The sequence below is a fragment of the Ruditapes philippinarum genome, unplaced genomic scaffold, assembly GCF_026571515.1.
Source record: "Ruditapes philippinarum isolate M1 unplaced genomic scaffold, ASM2657151v2 ctg2410_1_1_1_1, whole genome shotgun sequence".
Taxonomy (NCBI): domain Eukaryota; kingdom Metazoa; phylum Mollusca; class Bivalvia; order Venerida; family Veneridae; genus Ruditapes; species Ruditapes philippinarum.
The window spans coordinates 88,374-110,527 of record NW_026852249.1 but is presented as its reverse complement, the minus strand read 5'-3'; the positions used below and the strand labels follow the sequence as shown (position 1 = coordinate 110,527).

At 29.4% G+C, this 22,154-nt stretch overlaps 2 protein-coding genes across 2 annotated transcripts; both read left to right on the top strand.

Moving 5' to 3' along the window:
* The first annotated feature begins 231 nt into the window (after positions 1-231).
* On the top strand, positions 232-13,308 carry LOC132754047 (uncharacterized). The gene is made up of 13 exons (XM_060744636.1): positions 232-737; positions 3,783-3,964; positions 5,143-5,297; positions 5,542-5,684; positions 7,109-7,239; positions 7,642-7,780; positions 8,497-8,564; positions 9,207-9,350; positions 10,177-10,321; positions 10,865-10,918; positions 11,539-11,699; positions 12,384-12,522; positions 13,151-13,308. Exons 1-13 carry the CDS (start codon positions 674-676, stop codon positions 13,285-13,287), a joined length of 1,662 nt encoding a protein of 553 aa, XP_060600619.1. The 5' UTR covers positions 232-673; the 3' UTR covers positions 13,288-13,308.
* Positions 13,309-14,356: 1,048 nt separating this feature from the next.
* Positions 14,357-14,881, top strand: LOC132754088 (uncharacterized). Its single transcript, XM_060744684.1, has one exon. The coding sequence runs from the start codon at positions 14,357-14,359 to the stop codon at positions 14,879-14,881; it is 525 nt and encodes a 174-aa protein (XP_060600667.1).
* Positions 14,882-22,154: the final 7,273 nt, after the last annotated feature.

The following is a 22,154-nucleotide window of genomic DNA, read 5'->3' as shown; positions in this document are numbered from 1 at the left end:
GTGTTTTGATTATGCTTATTCAAGCCAGGTTAACAACGTTATTTTATAAAAAGATAAAAGAAGAATAATTTTTATTGATAATTTGATATTGCTGTGCTTTAACATTTGATAATTTCATAAATTTGTGTTATGGGAACGATATTTTTGATTTGTTATCGATTTCTATTTCATCCAACTGTTATCAAGGACAAAATATCATTTTATCTTATTCATAGGTGTGCTACAAGAACTCTGCTGCGGGTAGGATAAAAGTAACTAGGTTATGGATTAAACATGTACCTATGATGTCTATTGGTTTTGTTCTGTTAAATTGAACATGATTCCTGCATTGAAACGCACTGAGCGGTTCTTCTATGTGTATATTGACGCTTGATTGCTATGAAAGAGTTTTGTATATTTGTTAGATGAATCAGTCGGTGCGTTTTTTATGTCCGAGATTTGATAAAAATTGTGTTGTTTTTTAACAATGCGTTTCATGGGACAGCAAGAACAAAAAGACTTTATATTTAACGAAATGAAATACTGACAAATGTATTTCAGTGTTTGTTATATAGATGGATAATCTGAATTTAAATATTGTGAAGCAGGAGAACTTTATATTGATATTCATGGAATCTGACTAAATAGTTTTTTAATTGTTTTAGAAAATATTTCTTTCAGTATAGGTAATAATATGGGATTTTATAAAGTGTTCGTTATTCTGACATTTGCAAGATATTCATTTTGTCGTTATACAGGTAATTTTAAAAATAATTTAAACAAAAATTACTGGTATATTAATTTTTTTTCACATGTTTATTTATTTTAATAATTTGCAATATTCATTGTCGACCCCTCTAAAAGAATTATCAGTCATATGTTTTAGTTAATAGTGCTAGAGAACAGATTTTACAAATAATTATTCGGAACACATTCAACTACACACTATCTTAATATTTGTTTCAAATATAAAATTCGTTGATTTTTTTTCTTTTTGCTTTTTATACTTTTCTATGATTTTTAAATTTGAAATTCACACCGGCAGATGAAAAAACATATTTTGATGTATCTTGCTTTGATCCAGCAATCTTTCAACCTTCTTTTAATTACCTATATTTCTATGTTATGGCAGTGAAAATATGCCATGAACACGATTAAAAGTGACATTATGCCCATTCAAGGTGAAATTTTCAGTGGATAGGTAAAAGACAAAATAATTTAACATTTTGCCATAACTCTGTGGAATATATATTTTAAAATGAAAAACAAAATAATATTAATCCACGTGAAAATTCTGTAAATATCGTTAAGAGTGTATCGGTTCGTCCAATTCTTAAACGAGTCGCGCGTTTTTTTTATATTTATATTGTATGGTAAACATTTTGTAATAATCAAATATTGCTCAATCACAATTAGAATAGCCACGTTTGAAATATATTACTAATTTAACTCATCAAAGTCAAAAGTAGCGTTGATGTTTGTATTTTACTGCTACAAATCATATGCTTTAATTTACTACTTTGTAATGGTAAGCCAGTAATGAAAAGATATGGATCTTTTTAGAAGCTTTGTATTATTACAAAAATATAAAACGGAGAAATACATCAAAATAAATGTAAGATTACCAAACACATTAACCTGTAAGCAGCAGACAGGAAAATGTTATACGTGATATTGGTATCCACAATACTAACTATAGTTGTTTAAATGGTGTACATTTATTTATCTTTATTAATGTATACAAATCCTCTTTCTTTTATAAAAAAAAAAATATGCGATTTTACGTATAATACAGAACCATAAAAAACTATTAAAATTTATATTTTCACAATGTTATTATTATAATTAGAGGACATGTTCCTTTTATCTCTTTGATTTAAGCGATGCATTTGTTTTAATTGGATATCGAGTTATTTCACACAAACACATGTGTTTGATAAAAACATGAAACCTACAACTAATTACTGTGAAAACATATGATCCGTGAAATGATTTTCGATTGAAGTGACTTCAAAGTCCATCCTGGAACGAGATTATTTCTACACTTTCTGTTTTATAGTCGGCATAATTGTTAACAGTGATAAGCTGATACAGACCAGTCACCTGACACAATTTAAATCGGCTTCATGCGATTCCTAGAAATATATATTTACAGTTCAAAAGATACATTACAGTATTTATCAAAGGAAAAAAGAGAAATACAGTAAAATTAATTGTACATTAAGACAAACCAAGTCTAATGTTATTGAAAAACCGAGTTTTAGTTTCACAATTCAACATTTATATTCCGATTCTGACAATAAAATTCCGCTTTAAAATAGAAAAGGAGATCCTTGTTCTTAAATTCTGAACCTCTTTCATTTGGTTAAAATTGATGTTCCGTTTCCAAGAAGTAAAATACGACATGAGTTTTTTTACAACTTTACAAGATAAAAATGAGAAGTAATGATAATGTGTGTGAGTTTATTTATTTATTTATTTATTATTTTTTGAAAGCTTGCAAAAGGCAACTTAACCGTACACGTACATCTTTACGATGGCATCAAATAAAACATTATGTGAATAAAAGAATAAAAGAGCAAGACTTAGTATCCTTTTTTATTCTCCAAAATAAACCTTTAAAGTGAATAAGTCTACAATAGACACATTTTGTTATAACTATTTCAAATATTGATACAAACAATACAAAATGTATCATTTGGACATTCTTATAAACAATTCTTTGGAAAAAATAATTGATGATAGAATTATAATACTAGTTTGACCGTTAATATGATAAATGATAATATTTTGTTTCAAAACAATTTTTTATCTGATTTATTAAAGATATCGTGTATGACACTTGATACTATCAATATAGTAGTTTATGGAATATAGGAGTTTAACAGACCTCCCATTATACACTGAATCACTTTAAAGTCTTAAAACTTTCAATCAAACATTGAATTTTCTATGATTATATTTTATGAGTGAAATTGTGTTATCTAAAGTGGGGTACTCCCTTTCAAAGTTAAATATTCTTAATTCTACTCATAAAGGTACTTTGTTGGTTTGTATAGTTCAGATCACGATATCATGATAAATTATGATTATCATACATGTCATACTTAAATTTCTGAACCTCTTAATAAGGCCCCATTTATTTTAGATCCCCATTTATTTTAGATCTTTTATGCAACAATCAAAACCACGTAAAACTTTTATCTGTTTTGTAACAAAAGCAATGAAGTTATACTTGCGACAAGCCGGGACAATTTGATGTTAAGACTTTGGTAAACAAGTATGTTCAAAAGTTGTCAAAGTGTCATAGTATCTAATAGTTATTCCCTGTACTTTTAACAATTATCTTAAAGTTAGCCCTTCTTTGTTTTATAATCAATTCTCATATATTTTCAATGCCCACTTCCCTTTTCTGTTTTTTGTTCGTAGTTATTTTATTTATTTCGTCTGCTGTTTTCTTGTTATGGGCACACTAGCGTCCATGTATAGTCATATAATGACGCAATCGTGTCAGATGACGCAATCGTGTCAGATGGAAAGTTAAGTTTAACACTTTCGTATAAAAGCATCTGCACGTTTTCTGTATTAAAACTTTCGCTAATTTCATATATGTATAGCAGGTGCTAGGGGGCATAGACAGTAGCTTGCACTTAACACCTTCTTACATAAACAGGTTCAGTAAACCAAGTCTGTAACATTTTGAATGTTTCTGCATGTTGGGTTCTTTTTTCATACTATTGTTTTCCAATTTCATAAAAATAATGAAACAGTACGAACTTTCTGCATTAATTTTTCATTTTTAGGTTTCAGTGTTTGGCTATGGTTGAGCAGTGATGAAGATTTATCACCTCTTGATGTTTGGACCAACGCTTCAAGCAGTTTCAATAGTGCATCAAATGCAACAGTGTATAGTTTAATAAGCACAGGAACACGTGGCTACAGAAACACTTTGATTGACACGTGGTCATCCAATCCACCAGATAGGGTACGATTTAGATAAGACATGTTTCATTTTAGATTCTAACATTCCTCGTGAATTTGTCACTATACACAAAGAAGAAAGAAAACCAAGAAATCCAAGTTAAACTGCCAATAACCACATATAAGGGACTACGGCCTTCGTGGTCAATTTCTAATTTTCAAAACCCCAAACTGGTGTTAAATAGCCGAATAACACCACTAAAACCGATATTTTGTCTTAATTAAAATGTGAATATCTTCGATGAAATAGAGAGAAATAAAGAATCCATAAAGAACGCACAAAACGACAAAATTGAAAATGTTGCAGCATCGGTTTCATTGAGCCATTCCAAACCCGGTTATTATTCTGAAGCACACTTTTATTTGAATTATGGACTATACTGAAAAGTGAGGATTTTCACGTTTGTTTTTCTCTGTATGTTTATGTATTTCATACAGTTGGAAATGAGACAAATACATTCAATGAATTGATGCCCTGTCCCGTTTTTGTTTTGGGTCCTCCTTGGCTCGTAGCCGCTAGTTTTTGTTGCTGGGTAGTGTGGGGGTTGCGTTCATTGGATGCCACCTTTCCTTGTTGATCATAGTTAATCATATTTTATAATATGATTCTTAAACATTTGAGGTGACGCACATTGATTTATTAAATATTTCATCAAATGAATGTAACCGTATTACCAATACCGATTGTATAATGGCATTTCACATTACAATTAACGGTTGGAACTTAATAATAACATTTATTTAGCATTATTATACGTCACAAACTTTATCATTGGCACAAGAAGCTTTAAAAAGGGTACCTTCTCATCTTAATACTTGCACATTATTATGTTCTATGTGTCTAGTCATTCCGGATCATTGATTGATCCCAACACTTTTTAGTGTTGAAAATTTAGTACAGCTCAAGCCGGTGCTAGTGGCTTTAGGCATGTCGCACCTTTTCATTATTCCTGAATCAAACAAAGTCAGCAATTTTCATGTAAGTTTTTGTGAGTGATGCTTTCGCGGGATCACACTTTACCCATAACTTTGATAAAAAAAAATGGAATGAAGTAAGTTCACGCAGGTCTCGATTCTATCGGTTTACAAGCTACTTAATGATAAATTGAAATACGCAATTGTGTTCGCCTTTTAAATTATAATTCCTAAAATATATTTTTAGTTAATTTAATATATTTATAGATACGAGTGACCTACAGAAATAGAGATGGTGATGTCATTCTCAAATCAAAATTTAAAACTTCAACTTCCACCTCATCAGACTGGTTTACCGTAGCTAATTCGATGGACTGGGTATGGCCAGAGTTGTCTTATAACCTTAGCCTTACATACACAAGGTTCGTGTATCCCATTTCTTAACTGCTAAAACGCATTTGTAATTTAAAATTATTTTCAAATGAAATCATTTTTTTTTTGCATATTAATCGAAGAGTATTTTTTTCTTTATAATATTCATGTATAAAATAAAAAGAAAACGCTAAGAGAACCTTTTCATTGTCACTATCACGCCAAACAAAGAATTCAAAACCATTACATAATTTGAAAGGGTGTCATATATAACTGATGTATTCAATTTACAAGGCATACATTGGAATTTGCAATGGTAGACAGTAGCCAAAACGTATTAAAATATAGAGGTGCGAGTCTGAAGCTTTCCAATGGCACAGTCATCTTTGTAGTAGGTCAAGGAACAACGTTTGGGCTTCTTCCATCAACACCTACAGGTACATTCACTTTACAATCTACATGTGGTATATGTATTATAGTAGAGGGAATCTGCATACTTTATTAATATTTATTCTGTGAACATCTTTGAACTCATCTTTATTCATGCCAATATGCTATTGTAAGCATTTTTCAAATTAGAAAGGTTATGCTAAAGAGCAGTACAAATTGCACAATATATGTTAAATTTACTGAACGAATTGTAACATACCTGTGCATTCTTTAACAAATAAAGATTAAAATTAAAAACAAACTGCTAGAAAAGACGTTACAGAGTAAACAACACGAAAAACCAATACATGTAGCTGTAATTCAAATTTCATAAAGCTATTTGGCAGTGAATACTCGCGGCATAAAGAGTCATCGAAGATGTCCATGTTGATATGTAATCTTTTAAGTAATAATAGTATAGTTTTATGGTTTAAATTCCATAAATTGTCTTACCTTTAGCGTTTTATGGGTTCACTTTAATTGTCAAAAGTCTGTAGTACAGTTGTTGATAATTAAAGAAATACATTTGTATATGTTGACAAAATTTCTATTCTGGTTCAACTTATCAATTCGTAACTGATGCTTATAATTTATAATGTGAATGTAAATTAAATAATATAATTATATAATATATATTTTCAAAAGAAAATTTAACAATTTGCCATGAACAATATCTTTTGATACTAATAAAACATGAGTAAAGAGTATGTAAAATGTTCAAGTCTTAGTGGCAAGTCAAACGAAACCATAAAAACAGTCATTAGTACAATGTACAATGGATTGTTGTAGTTGATTTGAGAATCGTATTGGACTAAAATGAAAATTCTAGTGTAAAAACGCAATTTCCAGGTGCGTCTTTGTTAGTACAGCATTTATTGTATAATTTTTAAATAATTTGTTCTATTATATCATTTATGCTTTCCACAATCGATTTAAACCTGTCATGTTTCTGATTGCATAATGCCTTCTTCCTGACGTAATTATTTGCAGGTAAAAAGCCTATAATGACACCGTGTTAAGACATTTTGTCTCAAAGGTTTTACCTTTCAAAGCATATCAATTAATTATTAATATACCTTGCAATTAACCGTAGACACTAAATTGATATACCGCTGTGCTGGCGATCCATTCACACCATGACGGCAATCCATCATTTTACGACAATCAAAGCAGTACATTGTCAACTTGCTAAATATCAAAATATCTCTTTAAAGTGTCAATTTAAATCACATTTATTTGAATGATGATGCAGAAATAATTCCATAAAAAAATGTTTAAAAAAATGTTATAAATTTAATAATCATTATGCCTTGAATGTCATAGAAGAAAGTCAAGTTTTAAAATTGTTTTTAATATCTGTTTCATATACTTTATTTTTTGCAAATTCGGTGTATTTGTTTCTTTTTGGGGTAAATCTAATATTTTTCTTCAGAGTCTGGGGATTGCTATGCTTCCTATGATATTTCAAATCCAGTATCTATCAACTTCACAATATCAAACCTTACACACAGCTATTGTTCAGCACTTTGTCGACAAGAAAACTATACATATGCCGGTGCCCATGTGAGTATACATCTCCTTTTGTACACCTAAACTATCTATGGATGATCGATATTTCATTCACTTTTCATCCTATATGTATCGTTCAACATTATAGTATAATATTATGTATTATTCATTGATAAACACTCAAACCTGTACAGTTTACGTGTAATAAAATCTGTTCCGTTCTGTTCTGATATTGCTTTAACGTATAAGTGCTCAAAGAAAACATTGATAATCACGATAAAAGTGATGTAAAAAATCATATTGAAACATAGCATATTGATGTTGATGAAACTGGTACTTATGCTAAAATATGTTATTAAAATTACATTCGATTTTAATATTATTATAATTATCATGATTAATATCATTATAATTATCATTATTATATCCATAATTTTAATCATAATTTTTTGACAGAAAGATGAGTGTTTATGTTTTGACACACTGAATGGACCATTGCTGACGTCATGTAATATACCATGTGCAGGCAACATAAACGAAATGTGCGGAGGAACATTCCCACCAGCCATTATATTCAATTCCGTGAATACAGATAGTGAGCCTTATTTCTATTTTTATCACTTTGATGTTTATTTAAATGTTATGTATTTGTAATCGAGAATTCAATTTTCGCTTGATCGCACTTATGTTTTTTTTATTGTCTACCAAACTGCGTAAATGAAATGCTGGAAAAAGGAAAACGCTTAATCACCTCGTAGATAAGATATCACGGAGCAGTTAACTGAAATAAATTGAGTTGCACATATTTGTTTTAATCAATTTTTACAATTATAATTATATATCAAATCCTTGAATAATTTGTTTTCCGTGAATTTTAAGTGTTTGAAGTTATTTTTCAACAATCTTTGGTATAGTTGATTGTACAGTAGTCTTCTAATTTGAAGAATAAATGCAGTTTCTTTCTTAAAAAAATGGCAACGTTTACTTATTGGTATTCACATTGTTTAATATGACTGACGATTAAAATGCTCGTCGCTTGTCACGTGTTTGAAATTACGTAATTTTGAAGGGTGCCCTTTGGGTTACACTTATAAATTTTACTGTTAATTAAAATGCCCGAGCACAAAATTATCGTCTCCTAAAGAAAATTAAATGTTGTTTTGTTTACTTTTTTTATTTCTGTTTATCATATTTATCCGTGTAAGAAATTGCATAAACGATAAGTGAATGATAGCTATATATTTCATGTAATTAACAGTCGCGTACGTTGAATTTTATACTTTATCTATCATTATTTTTTTCTATTTTCAGTTGACATATCGCAATTTAATACTCCTAAAATATTGATCGGGGACTTAGATGTCATTGGCAATGATGAGGTAAACTAATTAAATTTAAGTAATTTGTAAATATGAAATAATTGGCCAACTGGAAATGAGTTTCTTTGTTGAAAAAAAATATTATTCTAGTGTTAATCCTAGTACAAACAAAGAAATGAATAAAATAGAATAAAAAAGGCAATTGATTTATACGATAATAAAACGCATTTACCCAGTAATTTGCTTTAATTTAAAAAGGATAAATCAATTAGCTGTGGCATAATTATTATCAATGCATGAATGCCAGTTCAAACAAATTAAACAGTATGAAACAGTGCTATTTGTGAGGTGAAATGACACAACTGCTTAATGGTCAAAAGAATTGTTATAGCATTGCTTTAAAAAGTTAGGTCATTTAGTGTAACTTTATTTTGTGATGATCAATGGATAATTTATTTTACAAAAAGAAACCCGGATATTTTTGATTACTCAAAATTATTCAAAGGTCAGCTCGGCAAATTAAGTAATTACATTTTTTGAAAATATGCTTAAATCTCTGAAACGATTGTTGTAATAGGTTTAATGCTTTTATACAATACAAGCACACTATGGGCTAAAAGTATTGCACCACGGGTACACGGCTTTAAAATATTTGTTCTCAACAAAGCATTGATTATGATTGTAAATTTATTTTGCTTTTAGATATCTTTTGATGAGCCGATACACATGTATGGGTTAAACATCACAACTGTAACAGCAAACCTACCAGTCTCTATACATATCATTATATTATACCGCTCAGAGACGTGCAATAGTACGGGTATACGGAATTCTTCGTATGAAACGGTATAAATCTACGTTTCTCGTTTTTAAATAATGTTAATATATGAAACTGTATAAATTTACGTTTCTCGTTTTTAGATAATGTTAATATATGAAACGGTATAAATCTACGTTTCCCGTTTTTAAATAATGTAAATTGATAAAAGACTATAATTTATTGTCATCCTTTAATAATCCTTTATGTTAATGTTTAAATATTCAAGGTGACTTAAATGTCCATTGGTCCAGGTTTTAAATTATGTATCAATGAACGCAGCAAAAAATACTTACTTACTTACTTATTTACTTACTTATTTACCTACCTACCTACCCACATACCTACCTACCACCTCTATCCGCTTAAATATTATAATGTTTTAATGTTATATATTTGTAACCGAGGATGCAATTTTGGCTTGATCGCTTTTGAGGTCTCTTAAACTGCGTAACTTACAGGAGGAGTCACATGATGGAACCGTATCATTAAAAATTATCTATCTATTATATTGTATCACACCTTTTTGAGTATCTTATGTGAAAAATGCGTATTACTTTTATGTACTTACCTATATATATTTATTTACAATTCAATTATGACAAGAACCGAATTTTAAATTAATATATCATTAAATAGCATCACATACTTTCATTTTTACATATTAAATTACCTTCTTTCAACTTATATATGAGTATGTCCCTTTTGTTTTTACTTTTTTATTGCTGTTTGATAAGCGTCAATTCAAAATGGGGATAAGGTGTTTTGCAATTATACAATTATTACTTTGCTTATATTTAATTATTTTTTTCATTCTACGTTTGTCTGAAAAGTAAATCTATTCGTGTGTTCCAGAGTTTCAGTGTGGAAGCAACAGATAACTATTATATGTTAGAGTTTGAGCCTATCTTCGTGCAATGCGTTTATTTCTTTCTTTACGACAACTCAACAAATGCTTCGTTAACCTTCCCTGTCAACATCAGAGCTATTACAATTGAATGTAAGCTGTTTATTAAATCAATTTTCATTTTTATTACATCATTCAAATTAGTAGTTCAGTGATAGTATCCAATATATATCATCTTAAACTTTTTTTGTAAAAATATACGGACATGTTCTTCATTATCATCTTAAACTTTGTTGAAAAATCATACAGACATGTTCTTCATTGACAACAATTGTCAAACAAAATGTTTTAAATAGAAAATAAACATTAAAAAGATACTTGAAGGTTTGCATGCCATAGAAATGGGGGTTAGTACTATGAAGAATTCGGAAAAATGCATTTACAAATGCATATATTAAATCAAACCAGTATATAAATTATATCCTTATTTTGTACTTAATTCATATTTTCTTGTTATGTATCCATTTTCAAGTACATATGATATTTGCTTATAGACACTTATATTAATAAACAAAATTACTACCATAAAACAAAACAAAAATGTTGAATGTGCACGTTGCATAAAGTATTTTGCATATGATATTAAAGTATGTAAATAAGATGATTGTTTAATCTTATTCTGATGTTTTCTTGCAGTTGGCAATTTTGTTACAGCCCAATATTTCACCATCGAAGCATCCTGGCAAATAGGTATTATATCTTTATGTGACAAACAAACGAATAAATAAAAAATATACATCATTTAGAGATTTTTCGTAACAAAACATTTTACTTACAACTTACGTTCTATAACAATTTGTCGTTTAAAATATCCTTATTCGAGTTATAAAAAAGGAAGACTTTTTATGAATATCAAAGTGTATAAATATGTTGAAATGTTGATAAATTATAATGTATCTGTAAGTTGGGATAACTTTATGAGCGTGACATACACTGACATTCATTTGTTCAAAGAAACATACCATACACTTTTGTAATAATATATATCATTTAAAATACATGAGTTCTTATTTTATCTATTTCATTAAAGAGTTTATTTAAAAATATACAATTTTTCCCCCCAAAAAATAACGGTTAAGTTAAGACCTAGTTTTGGATAGGAGTCAAAATTGGTCTTTCACGATTATCTGTACTCATTTTTAATCAACATGTAGTATCGATCATATAATTTAATTTCTTGATAAATGTATAATGATTTGTCAATACATTATATTTAAATAAAAATTTCAGCCTGTTGTAAATAATTGTGTTTATTGTATAAATAACCATTGTTAAATGTTGTATATGTTTCCTTTTATATATAAAAACAGTAGAATCAACGACAAGTATCACTACGCTTACAACCACGCCAGCGCCTACTGACGAATGCGAGTGTGAATGTTGGCTCTACAATTTGCTGTATGGGGACTCTCCTTACAATAATCTTTCATATGATCAAATTGAAGATGCTTTGAAAAACGTTACAAAGAAGGTTCAAATTCATCTTTTTCTTATAATATACTTTACGCAATCCGTATACTTCAAATAACAGATCTAGTTTTTGTATTAAACAATATGAATTTTGCATTGCTTAACAATAGATAAAGTAAATGCTCAGATTCCATTAACTTATTGTTTTCTTAAATCCATGTGTAGTTTTAAATCAAATTATGACAGTTAAAGGTATGATTAATACATTTGGTATAAAGTTTTTACATCATGGATTAAGAAATAGCTTCGAGTACAAATATATAATGACAGACATGTAGGAATATGTAACAGTTAGTCATGTGATACCGTTTTTCGTCCGTTACACGAAACGGATGAAGTCGATCAAACATTTTATATGTATATTTATTGACGATAAACCGCGTTCATTAGATACACATTTGATATATTTAAAATCTGCAAATGAAACTGATACGCCAAAGTTTATGGATGGGACATTTTTTTATTGTTCATAATAAATGAAACTGTCTTAATTTTGTACTTCATTAAAAGCTGTTAAATGTTGTTTTAACAAACAGGATTTAAAGTAAAAAAGAGAATGATAGATTTTCTGGTGAATAACATGAGGTCTGCCTTGATTTGTGCACTATTGTGCTAAACGTAATATTATGTTTAAAGAAGTAAGTTCGAAATAAAATCTTGATTAAATATTACCTTTGGGTTTCAGATTGAGAAAGAGCTTTCAGTCAACAAGTCAACCCTGTCGTCCACTATCAGAAGAAAGACAAGTGCTCAAGATGACAGACCTTCAGCAACGGCAATTGGATACTCCTTGGGTGTAGCCTTGCTTGTTTCCTCTTTAGGCGGTAATAAATCATTTAATAGTATTGTTAGACTAATCTTTTACTTTTTTCTAATTTTTCAATATGATTATTAAAAGAATATTTAGCTCCAATTATTCACACCTTTTAACACTACATCAAAGTCTGCTGCCTAAATTCACTTTCTTTTTTTTCACTGCTCTCGAAGAATCGACCGTTTGCCAGACGTTTTTAATTCACAATATATATATGGTGTAAAGTGCTGTTTAGCAGCTAAAATTGTTCCTAGTCTTTCTCCTCAGTGCTGTTTTATTTGTCTGGTCTTTCAAGATTATTGATTCAAATTCTTTTATTCTAAAAATGTTGCACATTGCATTATTGTTTTTATTAATTAATTCATTTATTTATTTATCTATTCAAATTGTATTTATTTATTTATCTATTGTTTTATTGATCTCGAGTTATCTCCCTTTATCCAGATTATTACACGGAAAGTGGTCAGGTGTTTACAGAATCTATGTAACTCTTAAACATGACATTAGAATGTATTAGATGTGCTTTTAAGATATGAAACAAGGAAATATAAAAAATTATTTACACCAAAGGCTAACGAATATTAAAAAAACACTTATTTGTCATGATAAATATCATAATTGTTTTTGTTTATTTTCAGCCATTCTGCTTTCTGACTTACCAAAAGTGATCAGCAGTTTTAGTATTCTACGTGACAATTTCAAATCTAGATTTGGTAGTCAAGAAGAGCTAAATCCTTCAGATAAGTCAGACAATACCAGTAGCGATACCTACTAAAATAACATTACCATTTTGAACAGGCGATATTTTGCTGAAAGAATTAAACAAAACAATTAATTTATAATAAAGATTCTCTACTAAAGCAACAACAAAAGCTGACTGTCAATAATATGTAAATGTAGGAATTTATTTAAAGGACAATCTGAAATTATTTCTTTTTGTATGTCACCCAAACGCGTTATTGATACTTGCCAAAATAGCTGAATTTTTGATTTTCGTTGTTTTATGTTGATTATTAATAATTGTTTTTATTGAATTAGCTGACGTAAACTTATATTGACTTTTACCTATTCACTCACTATATACCCTCTGATGGGCATAATGTCACTTTAATGCAATACATTCGTCCAGCTATTCCGTATTGCATTTACCTAACAAAGATTTTAGGAGGTCAAGGTCAAGTTCAGTGAAGTCATGCTGTTTTTCGAGTTCCGTAAACATGATGAAATTATATCGTTTACAAGAGGAATTAGTAAATATGATGTGTTTTAAAACGTGTATAAACTGGAATACTAATGTCTGCGCAGAAAAATCCGCCTAAATTCAAAGGCAGAAACTAAGAAAAATAAAAAAAATAAAAGGCAGGCGACTTCGCCATTGGAAAAAAGTGACGCGCCATTATTCACTCAACGCTTGGGTGGAGATAGCCATGTGACTGATTTATCAAAAAAATATAAAACGGATTACACATCAGGTATTGTGCTAACAAATAGTGGACAGTGCACTCAGATATGGCGTTTCCTGGACAATATGGGCAACCAAGTGGAATTGCAAGGTTCGCCCACGCAACAGACTTTTGGTCCTAGTTTTGGGTTTCCGTCGGCGGCCCCACCATGGGCAGTGGAATTAATGGACGAGGTTAAACAGATTAAACTCCAGTTGGAATCCATAAAAAACATTGAAAAACGGGTAACTTTTATTAATCAAAAATTGTCAGAAGTTGAAAAAAAGATGAAATCCATGGATTCCCGACTAGAGGAAAACGAGAAATCGTGTGATTTTATGTCGTCAGAATTGGATAAGTCGAAATTAGATGTGAAAAAAAAAAAAAGAAGATTTGTAAAAAATGCACAAATCTGTTCAAGGTTTAGAAAAAAACTCGGATAAGTTATTTGATAAAACGGAGAAATTAGACGAACAGTTAGTGAACTTAGAATCGCGATCAATGCGTAACAATTTATTATTCTACGGAATACCAGAGGAGGGCACCGATGAAAATTGTAAGCAGCTAGCAAAAGACTTCTGCAAAAATATATTGAAAATCTCATCCGCTAATGAATTTGTGTTCGACAACGCACATAGAATTGGGGAGAAAAAAGGTTCGAAACCCAGACCCGTGGTGGTCAGATTTCATTACTTAGAGGAACGTGAAGCTGTCCGGAAATCGTCCTTTGAACGGGATATCGCCGACGCTATGAAATCAGCTAAAAGGGGCGTCGGAGCCCAATTACCTAGAAGTGTTAGGGAGGCACGAACGCCACTGTATCCAATCATGAAACGCGCCAGGGATGAACACAAAAACGTAAAATTCATTGGGAAAAAACTTTTCATTGAGGGAGAAGAGTACATACCAGACATTCCGATGGAATAGGGAAGTCGAGAAGAGTCTTCTTTGAATATCTTGTGTTGGAACATAAACGGTTTAAGAAGGAAATTATGTGATTCGGACTTTTTAGAGTTCATTCAAATATATGATTTGGTGTTTTTAAATGAAACGTGGTTATCAAAAAAATGAAAATATTAACTTGGAAATAAATAATTATAGTTGTGAACATTTATTTTGGAATAAATCTGATATTTGTTTTATGCCTATAAAATTATTTGAGTTGAGTTGAGTTGAGTTGAGTTGAATTTTAGAAGGACCAGTCAGTGCCACAACGTTTTCAAATAAGTGCCAATATGAACTACATGCAATATTAAGTCGATGAAGCAAGAGCTTACTTTGTCGAATTAGATACTTTGACAGTTTGTATTTTTAAAGAGTGTTGTGTCAAGTAACTTAACTGTAACGTGTCAATTAGTTTCAATATATATGCTGATTTGATTGTTCCTGCTGACAATAGGAGTGCTATGTTTTAACAATAGCCATGAAAAAAGAAAAGCCAGAGTACTAAATCAACAGCATCGTTTCTCAAGTTTAAAAACAGATAAAAGTCACTATTTTTTTTTTTTTTTTTTTTTTTAAATTGCTTGAATTTATTTCGCCTATATGACTGAAATACTGTTGGGAAAAGGCGTAAAATGAAACAAACAAAATTTCTTATACTTGCAACAAAATCGCAAAACGCATTGATTTTCGTTATTTTAATATAATAATTCATTTTACAAAATATTATGAACACGTATAAACAATATAATGCAAAGTTTAAGATCCATTATGCCCCAGAAATGATTTGTTTTATTGTTTTTGATATCGTATTATTATTTTCAAAATGCTACTCATTAGAAAATCGCATGGCTAGTGTTTGAGTATTTTGTATGGAAGTCGATATACTACTTTGTTCTACTTTTATGACAAAAGATTTCATATCCAGTGTTACATTCTTTAGGTTATACGCATATTACATTTTCTAACACCATTATTCAAATACTTCAAAACTCAAGTTTGCCTTTTTCTAAATGAGGAAATATTTATTCGTCTCTGAGGTATAATGTGCCTTTAAGATTAGATAAATGTTTAACATGAAGTCTTTCGATAAAAGGCAATATAAAATCAAATGTTGAACATAAAAAAAATAAAATAATACAATTTTACAGAACAGTTTGTAATAATTTTCAGAACGACAAATCTGTTGATCATACTAGAATAAAAAGAAAGAAAAAGGAAACAAAACGGGTATATTGTAAAGATCTATCAGCGAATGTATAGTGTTATCTTATTATTTCATTTATCTATATTGACCAGTAAATCAATATATTATTTGAGATACTTTTTTTATTTCGTTGCATACCTAAACAACCGTAACTCGCCCATTTGCAACGGAATGAAAAAGTCAATCAAATTTCGTTAGAAGTAATTTTGTATAGAATTACTGATTTATAATTGAGTTGATAGAATTATTGATTTGTAATCGAGTTGAATAGAATTATATATTTGTAGAGTTTATAGAATTTTTGATACCTGATTGAATGTATACATAACGATATGAATAATTTACGATCACATACGCGCAAGGAATTTAGCGGAGTTCACCCAAAAGAATTCAAACACCCCCTATCACATAAACAAATATGAATATATATAACACCAGTATCTAAAACAGAAAAAAAATCACAGTTATATAGTATTCACAATGCCAGTACACTGATCTTAGTATGTTTAATTTTACAACATATTCATGTACTTTTGGAATAAAAAATACACTATTTATTATAGGAATGTTGACGCTTAAGACCAAAGATGTAAGAAAGAAGAATCCAATTAAGTCGAAAGAAAAGGGTACATGAAGTAAAAGTCAGTACTCGTACTTAAAATAAATGATTCACATAAAAAAATCTTAAATAACATAATAATCAACACATTACCTTTTCAGAATCATGCGTAATTCGTATTGAAAAGTCGTTGATTATTACACTAAAAGATTACAATCCCAATGAGTTATAATGGTACCGCTGTATTATATTATTTAACACAGTGCAAACTAACATTACACGTATTTACTAAATTATCAAATACTGTTAAAATAAGGAAGATGCACCTGGAATAAGTCAATATTCACCATTCAATTAGGGGCTGTTATCTTTAAATTCTGAAAACATTACCATCTAATTTAATCACTTCAGACAAATTCTGTATCCACTGAACAAAACATGGCACTTAATTACAATTACTCGTCGATATGTAACGGTTCTCCAATCAAAGCCAAAATATCATCAATATCTTTGCTTTGAAGGTATTCTAATTCGGATCATTAAATATCAGGACATTGTGTTTGCAATGATCAAAATGAAAAAAAAAAATTCTAAAGTCATGTTTGGTAACCAAATCAGTTTTATTAAGACCTAGGAAATAAACGCAATGCTTTCATTCCTTAAACACATATCTATTTCATTTACTGGTAAATTGATTTGTTCGCCTTTGAAAGTCACTATAAATGACAGCTTGCCTAGTAATTTTACTGGAACTTAAAACTAAGCTTTGGATTATAAGACCAAAGAATATTTTCCAAACGTCTAGAAAGAGGCATCATCATAGTTCTTTTCAAACTTTCAGCTATTTGTTGAAAAAAAGCTTAAAAATACTAATTCAAGAACAATATGCTTGTGACATCTAAACGCGTATTCACCTATGTGTTCAAATGGTCTTCAAACCGTTTTATTAATCTATTCTTAGAAATTTTCAGCTGATCTAAAGTGTCGTGTTTTGTTCAGTATTGGATTTCAGAAAAGCCGAATAATGAATCCCAGGATAATCGCAATTAAAACAATGTCAGTCACTATTTTTATTGATGCCGCTTCACTTCCATTTCCTAAAATATAAATAAATATCTTATAATTATAATGAATATGTTAAATATGAAATGTCAGTGATACGAAAACCCTACGAGATCGCATGTATCTTGTCTTTATAACTACTTATATATGACTTCTTTTTTTAAATTGTTACAAGAATAATTTTATGTCATATTTTATGTCAACAATATTTCATTTATCAAGGTATTTCATAGGATCTTAAAATGATCAGCTAAAACAATTTCACAAAGATTATATTAAAGGCTATTTATTTAGATGAACGTTTGACGATGTCATATAACGACTAACTAGCTAAATGAGAGGATGAAAATTACAGGTTCCCCCTGCTTCACGTTACGTCATACTTTTACCTAAAAATGATTTGACAATATGGGCGCCATACAAATATTATATATAAAAACGCTTATCACCACGTGCTTACCTGAGTCAACACAACGACCGTCTGCGGCAATGTGTGAAGACTTACACATACACATTTTTCTGTTATCACACAGGGCATTGGAAACACAGTCACTGTGAGAAGTGCAGCCGGCAAAACCGGGTCCTAGGGTTAATATATCAAGGAAGGTATTAACAAATTTTCGATTCACACGAACGTATTTCATTTTATAAAAGGCGTGTCGTACTTTGAACATATTACTCAAAATTATTCAAATTTAGTGTTTGCTCAGTTTTCTTTAAAAAAAAAAACAACATTTTTGTAGCTTGTTAAAATATCACCGTTGAAAATATTGTTTGATAATTAATACATTACAAAATACTCGCAGTTGGTTTGATGCATATAACTGCAAAACACATTACACTCAATTTTAATTGATATGAATCTGCTATTTTTGATTTATACTAAAATAACGGAGTGAAGTAAACGGATTTTAAAGATTGAAATGCACGTTCTTAGGCATGCGCAAGATTATTTGCAATCGCCTAGTTTATTATTATTGTTTTGAAAAATGTAAGCACAAACTAATTATACTTTATGCATGCCTGCATATTGTTATAAATTGGCGCCGCAACAAGACAAAAGTAAACTAGCCAATCAACTCCATGATATTCATACTAAATTTGATATTGTATAGCCTTTCAAATACCTCGTTTGCATGCGTTTTGATCCGCTGTAAAGTTTGCTTTACAAACACATTTAGTATCGCATTCCGAATGATCCAAATGCCCTGAGCATTCCAATTGTATGTTACATGGTGAATTTAGTACTGAAAGGAACATTTAGTTACGCATAATGAGGTTCAGCAATTACATATCAATATGTTGATTGAATACTGCTGGAATAGATGCAAGGGTCGCACACTGTGTGGCCGTTACTTGTTTATTTCAGTTAAATTTAAATAAGTACCAGTTAAAAAAATCATTGAGCATTTCAATACTGTTCTTATTACAACAGTTCCATAGAGGCTAGTATATGCACGGATGTTAGTTTGCCTGTCAAAGAAGGAAATAGCTCTAAAACAAATAATTTGAATTGATGCATATTTTTTTAAGCAATGCAAGTTATTTGATTTAACATACTTGCATAAAAAATATAAGTTCTATCATTTACTTTTTCATAGTTATTTCATGGAAACGGATTGTTTTGTTCTCCGGGCAGACATGGCAAAGGACAGAAGTAAAGTGACATATACCATAATACATCATTACGGATATTTTAGACACATAAGCTCATTAAAATTATATAGTGTTTGCATAATTATTTATTTGCGCTTGCTGCTTTCTAAAATTGTACATAACGAGCAGAAGAAATGTACATGTGCTTTGGGTTTTCAATTTCGCTGAATACCATTGCTTCTTCTCTTTAGCAGTCAAACCATCAGCTGAAATGAATCATGCGTATAACATAAGTTGAAATATGAAACATCATACCCGTGATGCAAACAATACCATACTTCTTGTAACCTTGGCTACATGTACACAGGTCCCTGATGCATTCTGCATGATCAACATCATGACAGTCTGAGGAATTAACACAAGCGTCTCCAAGACCTAAAAATTAATAGATGAAAAAAATAACGAAATCTTTGTAAAGCAATGGCAAATATGAGGTAAGCTAATTTAAGGAAAGTAAAGTTTGTAGAATAGCTTAAACAAAACGTTTAATATATAAATTAAGGAACATTGAATTTGCTGATTTACAGGAGAAATACGCGTTTTACCATTTAAGTGAGACGTAACTTTGTAACATGATATAAACTTCGTCAGTGACAGACATTTCAAATTCACTTAAACAATCTAACACCTCTTTTTACTGTTGAAGAAGAAACCTTTTAAAATATTCATTAATGCGTAAGTATGTGTCATAAAGTCTAAAGTTTCTTTACCTGGCTACTTGTGTATAGACAAGTGTATAAATGTACATATCTTTTTTTATTCACTCACATTTTTTATTCATATAATTATTGTAGTCGAAATATCATTCATAACATATTAAAACAGATTGAACTGTTTTAATTTCGTATTTAATTGCAGGAGCAGCAGTTACGACCAACCATGAATGATTGATTCAAGACTAATTCGACTTAATGCATTTTTTATTATTATAGTTACGGTAGTAAACTTTAGAAATCAGCTCGCAAGCTAGTAATATAAGACGCACACACTTAAATAGATGTGTTACACTAATATGATAATAATTCAAATTCTATCTGGAAACAGTTAATTTATAATTATCAACTACACAAACTTTTCTATCTCCAACGTTTCGAGGGGTTAAACCCCTCTTTATCAAGGAGTTACTGTTTATCTTTATATAAATCACATATTTATCTTCTTACATGTCTTATCTTTAACTATGTTATGCATACAGGAAATGACGTCGTTGACGTCAACAATAAAAATTACGCAAAATATGATGATGACGTTTTCCGTCAAAATTGTTCTACTGCATAACGTTGCTCCCCTTATTTAATATTATTTATAATATTAACATAGCAAGAATTATGAAACTTATTTCATTGAAAATACATTAAAAAAATTAATAATAATTATTATTATTAAAAAAAATTTTCTACTAAAACATTCCAATAATATTTACAATAGCAAATAATTTAATAATAATAAAAATAATAATAGTAATAATCATAATAACAATGGTAATAATAATAATAATAATAATAATAATAATGATAATAATAATAATAATAATAATAATAATGATAACAACAATGGTAATAATAATAATGATAATGATAATAATAATAATAATTACAACAATAATAATAATGAAAATAATAATAACCATGATGATAATAATAATCATAATAGGAAATAACCGTAACAATAATAATAAGGAAAAGAACAATGGTAATAAAAATAACAATAATGGTAATAATAATAATGATAATAATGATAATTATAACAATAATAATCATGAAAATAATAATAATCATGATAATAATAATAATCATAGTAGGGAATAACCGTAATAATAATAATAATAACAATCATAATAATAATCATAATAATCATAACAGCAAATAACCGTAAACTAAATAATAATAATAATAACAGCAATAATAATAATAAAAGGTATAATAATAATTATAATAGTAATAATAATAATAATAATAATAATAATAATAGTAATAATGACAAGCGACACGTGATAAGCAGTGTTAACTAAAATTACCATGTTTTAGTAGTTAGAAAAATATAATTGAAATTTTTTTTTTTTTTTTTTTTTTGCAACAACGCAGTTTTACAAAAATACCGATGAATGCAATAATAACTGTCATAATATACTAACTATCAAAACAATAATAATATTGATAAATCCTTAAGTGCATATCACTATCAAATCATCTTATGAAAAATAGTAACCATATCAACAACAATACCAGCAAAGTGATTATGACGGCAACAATGATAATGATAAATCTTATTTTGTTTTGATATTTAGTCCAATAGGTGACCATGTTTGTAATTTATTTATCCAAAATTCTTCACGGATCCGTCTGTATATTGTACTTTTATTGTTATTTATTGATTCGATGATGTTGAATTTTATGTCATTTTCTGAATGGGCTGATGAATTAAAGTGGATAGACACAGGTTTGTCTCTGAATGCCCTTATATCCCAAATATGCTCTTTAACCCTCTCTTTAATGCTCCTCCCTGTTTCACCCACATATACAGGTTGATTACATTTCCCGCAACTTATCAGGTAAACTACATTCTTGGTGTTACAGTTCCCACCTCTATATATACTTTATGTAGTGTCCTTCCCTTGAAACATTTCGCTCTGTGGTAGGAACATGCAGGTCTTACATCCAGGTGTATCACATGGACCACTACAACGGCTGCTCTGTATTATGCCTTTCTGTTTTTTTTAGTTTTCCATGAATTAAAATGTCTCTAAAGTTTTTTGATCTTTTGTATGCTACAAT

Excerpts from the sequence above, each read along its gene's own strand:
- LOC132754047 (XM_060744636.1), top strand. The coding sequence starts at position 674 with ATGGGATTTTATAAAGTGTTCGTTATTCTGACATTTGCAAGATATTCA. Across the intron at positions 7,781-8,496 it reads CAATTCCGTGAATACAGATA|TTGACATATCGCAATTTAAT; the intron begins GTGAGCCTTATT and ends TTCTATTTTCAG. Across the intron at positions 11,700-12,383 it reads TGAAAAACGTTACAAAGAAG|ATTGAGAAAGAGCTTTCAGT; the intron begins GTTCAAATTCAT and ends TTTGGGTTTCAG.
- LOC132754088 (XM_060744684.1), top strand. The coding sequence starts at position 14,357 with ATGCACAAATCTGTTCAAGGTTTAGAAAAAAACTCGGATAAGTTATTT.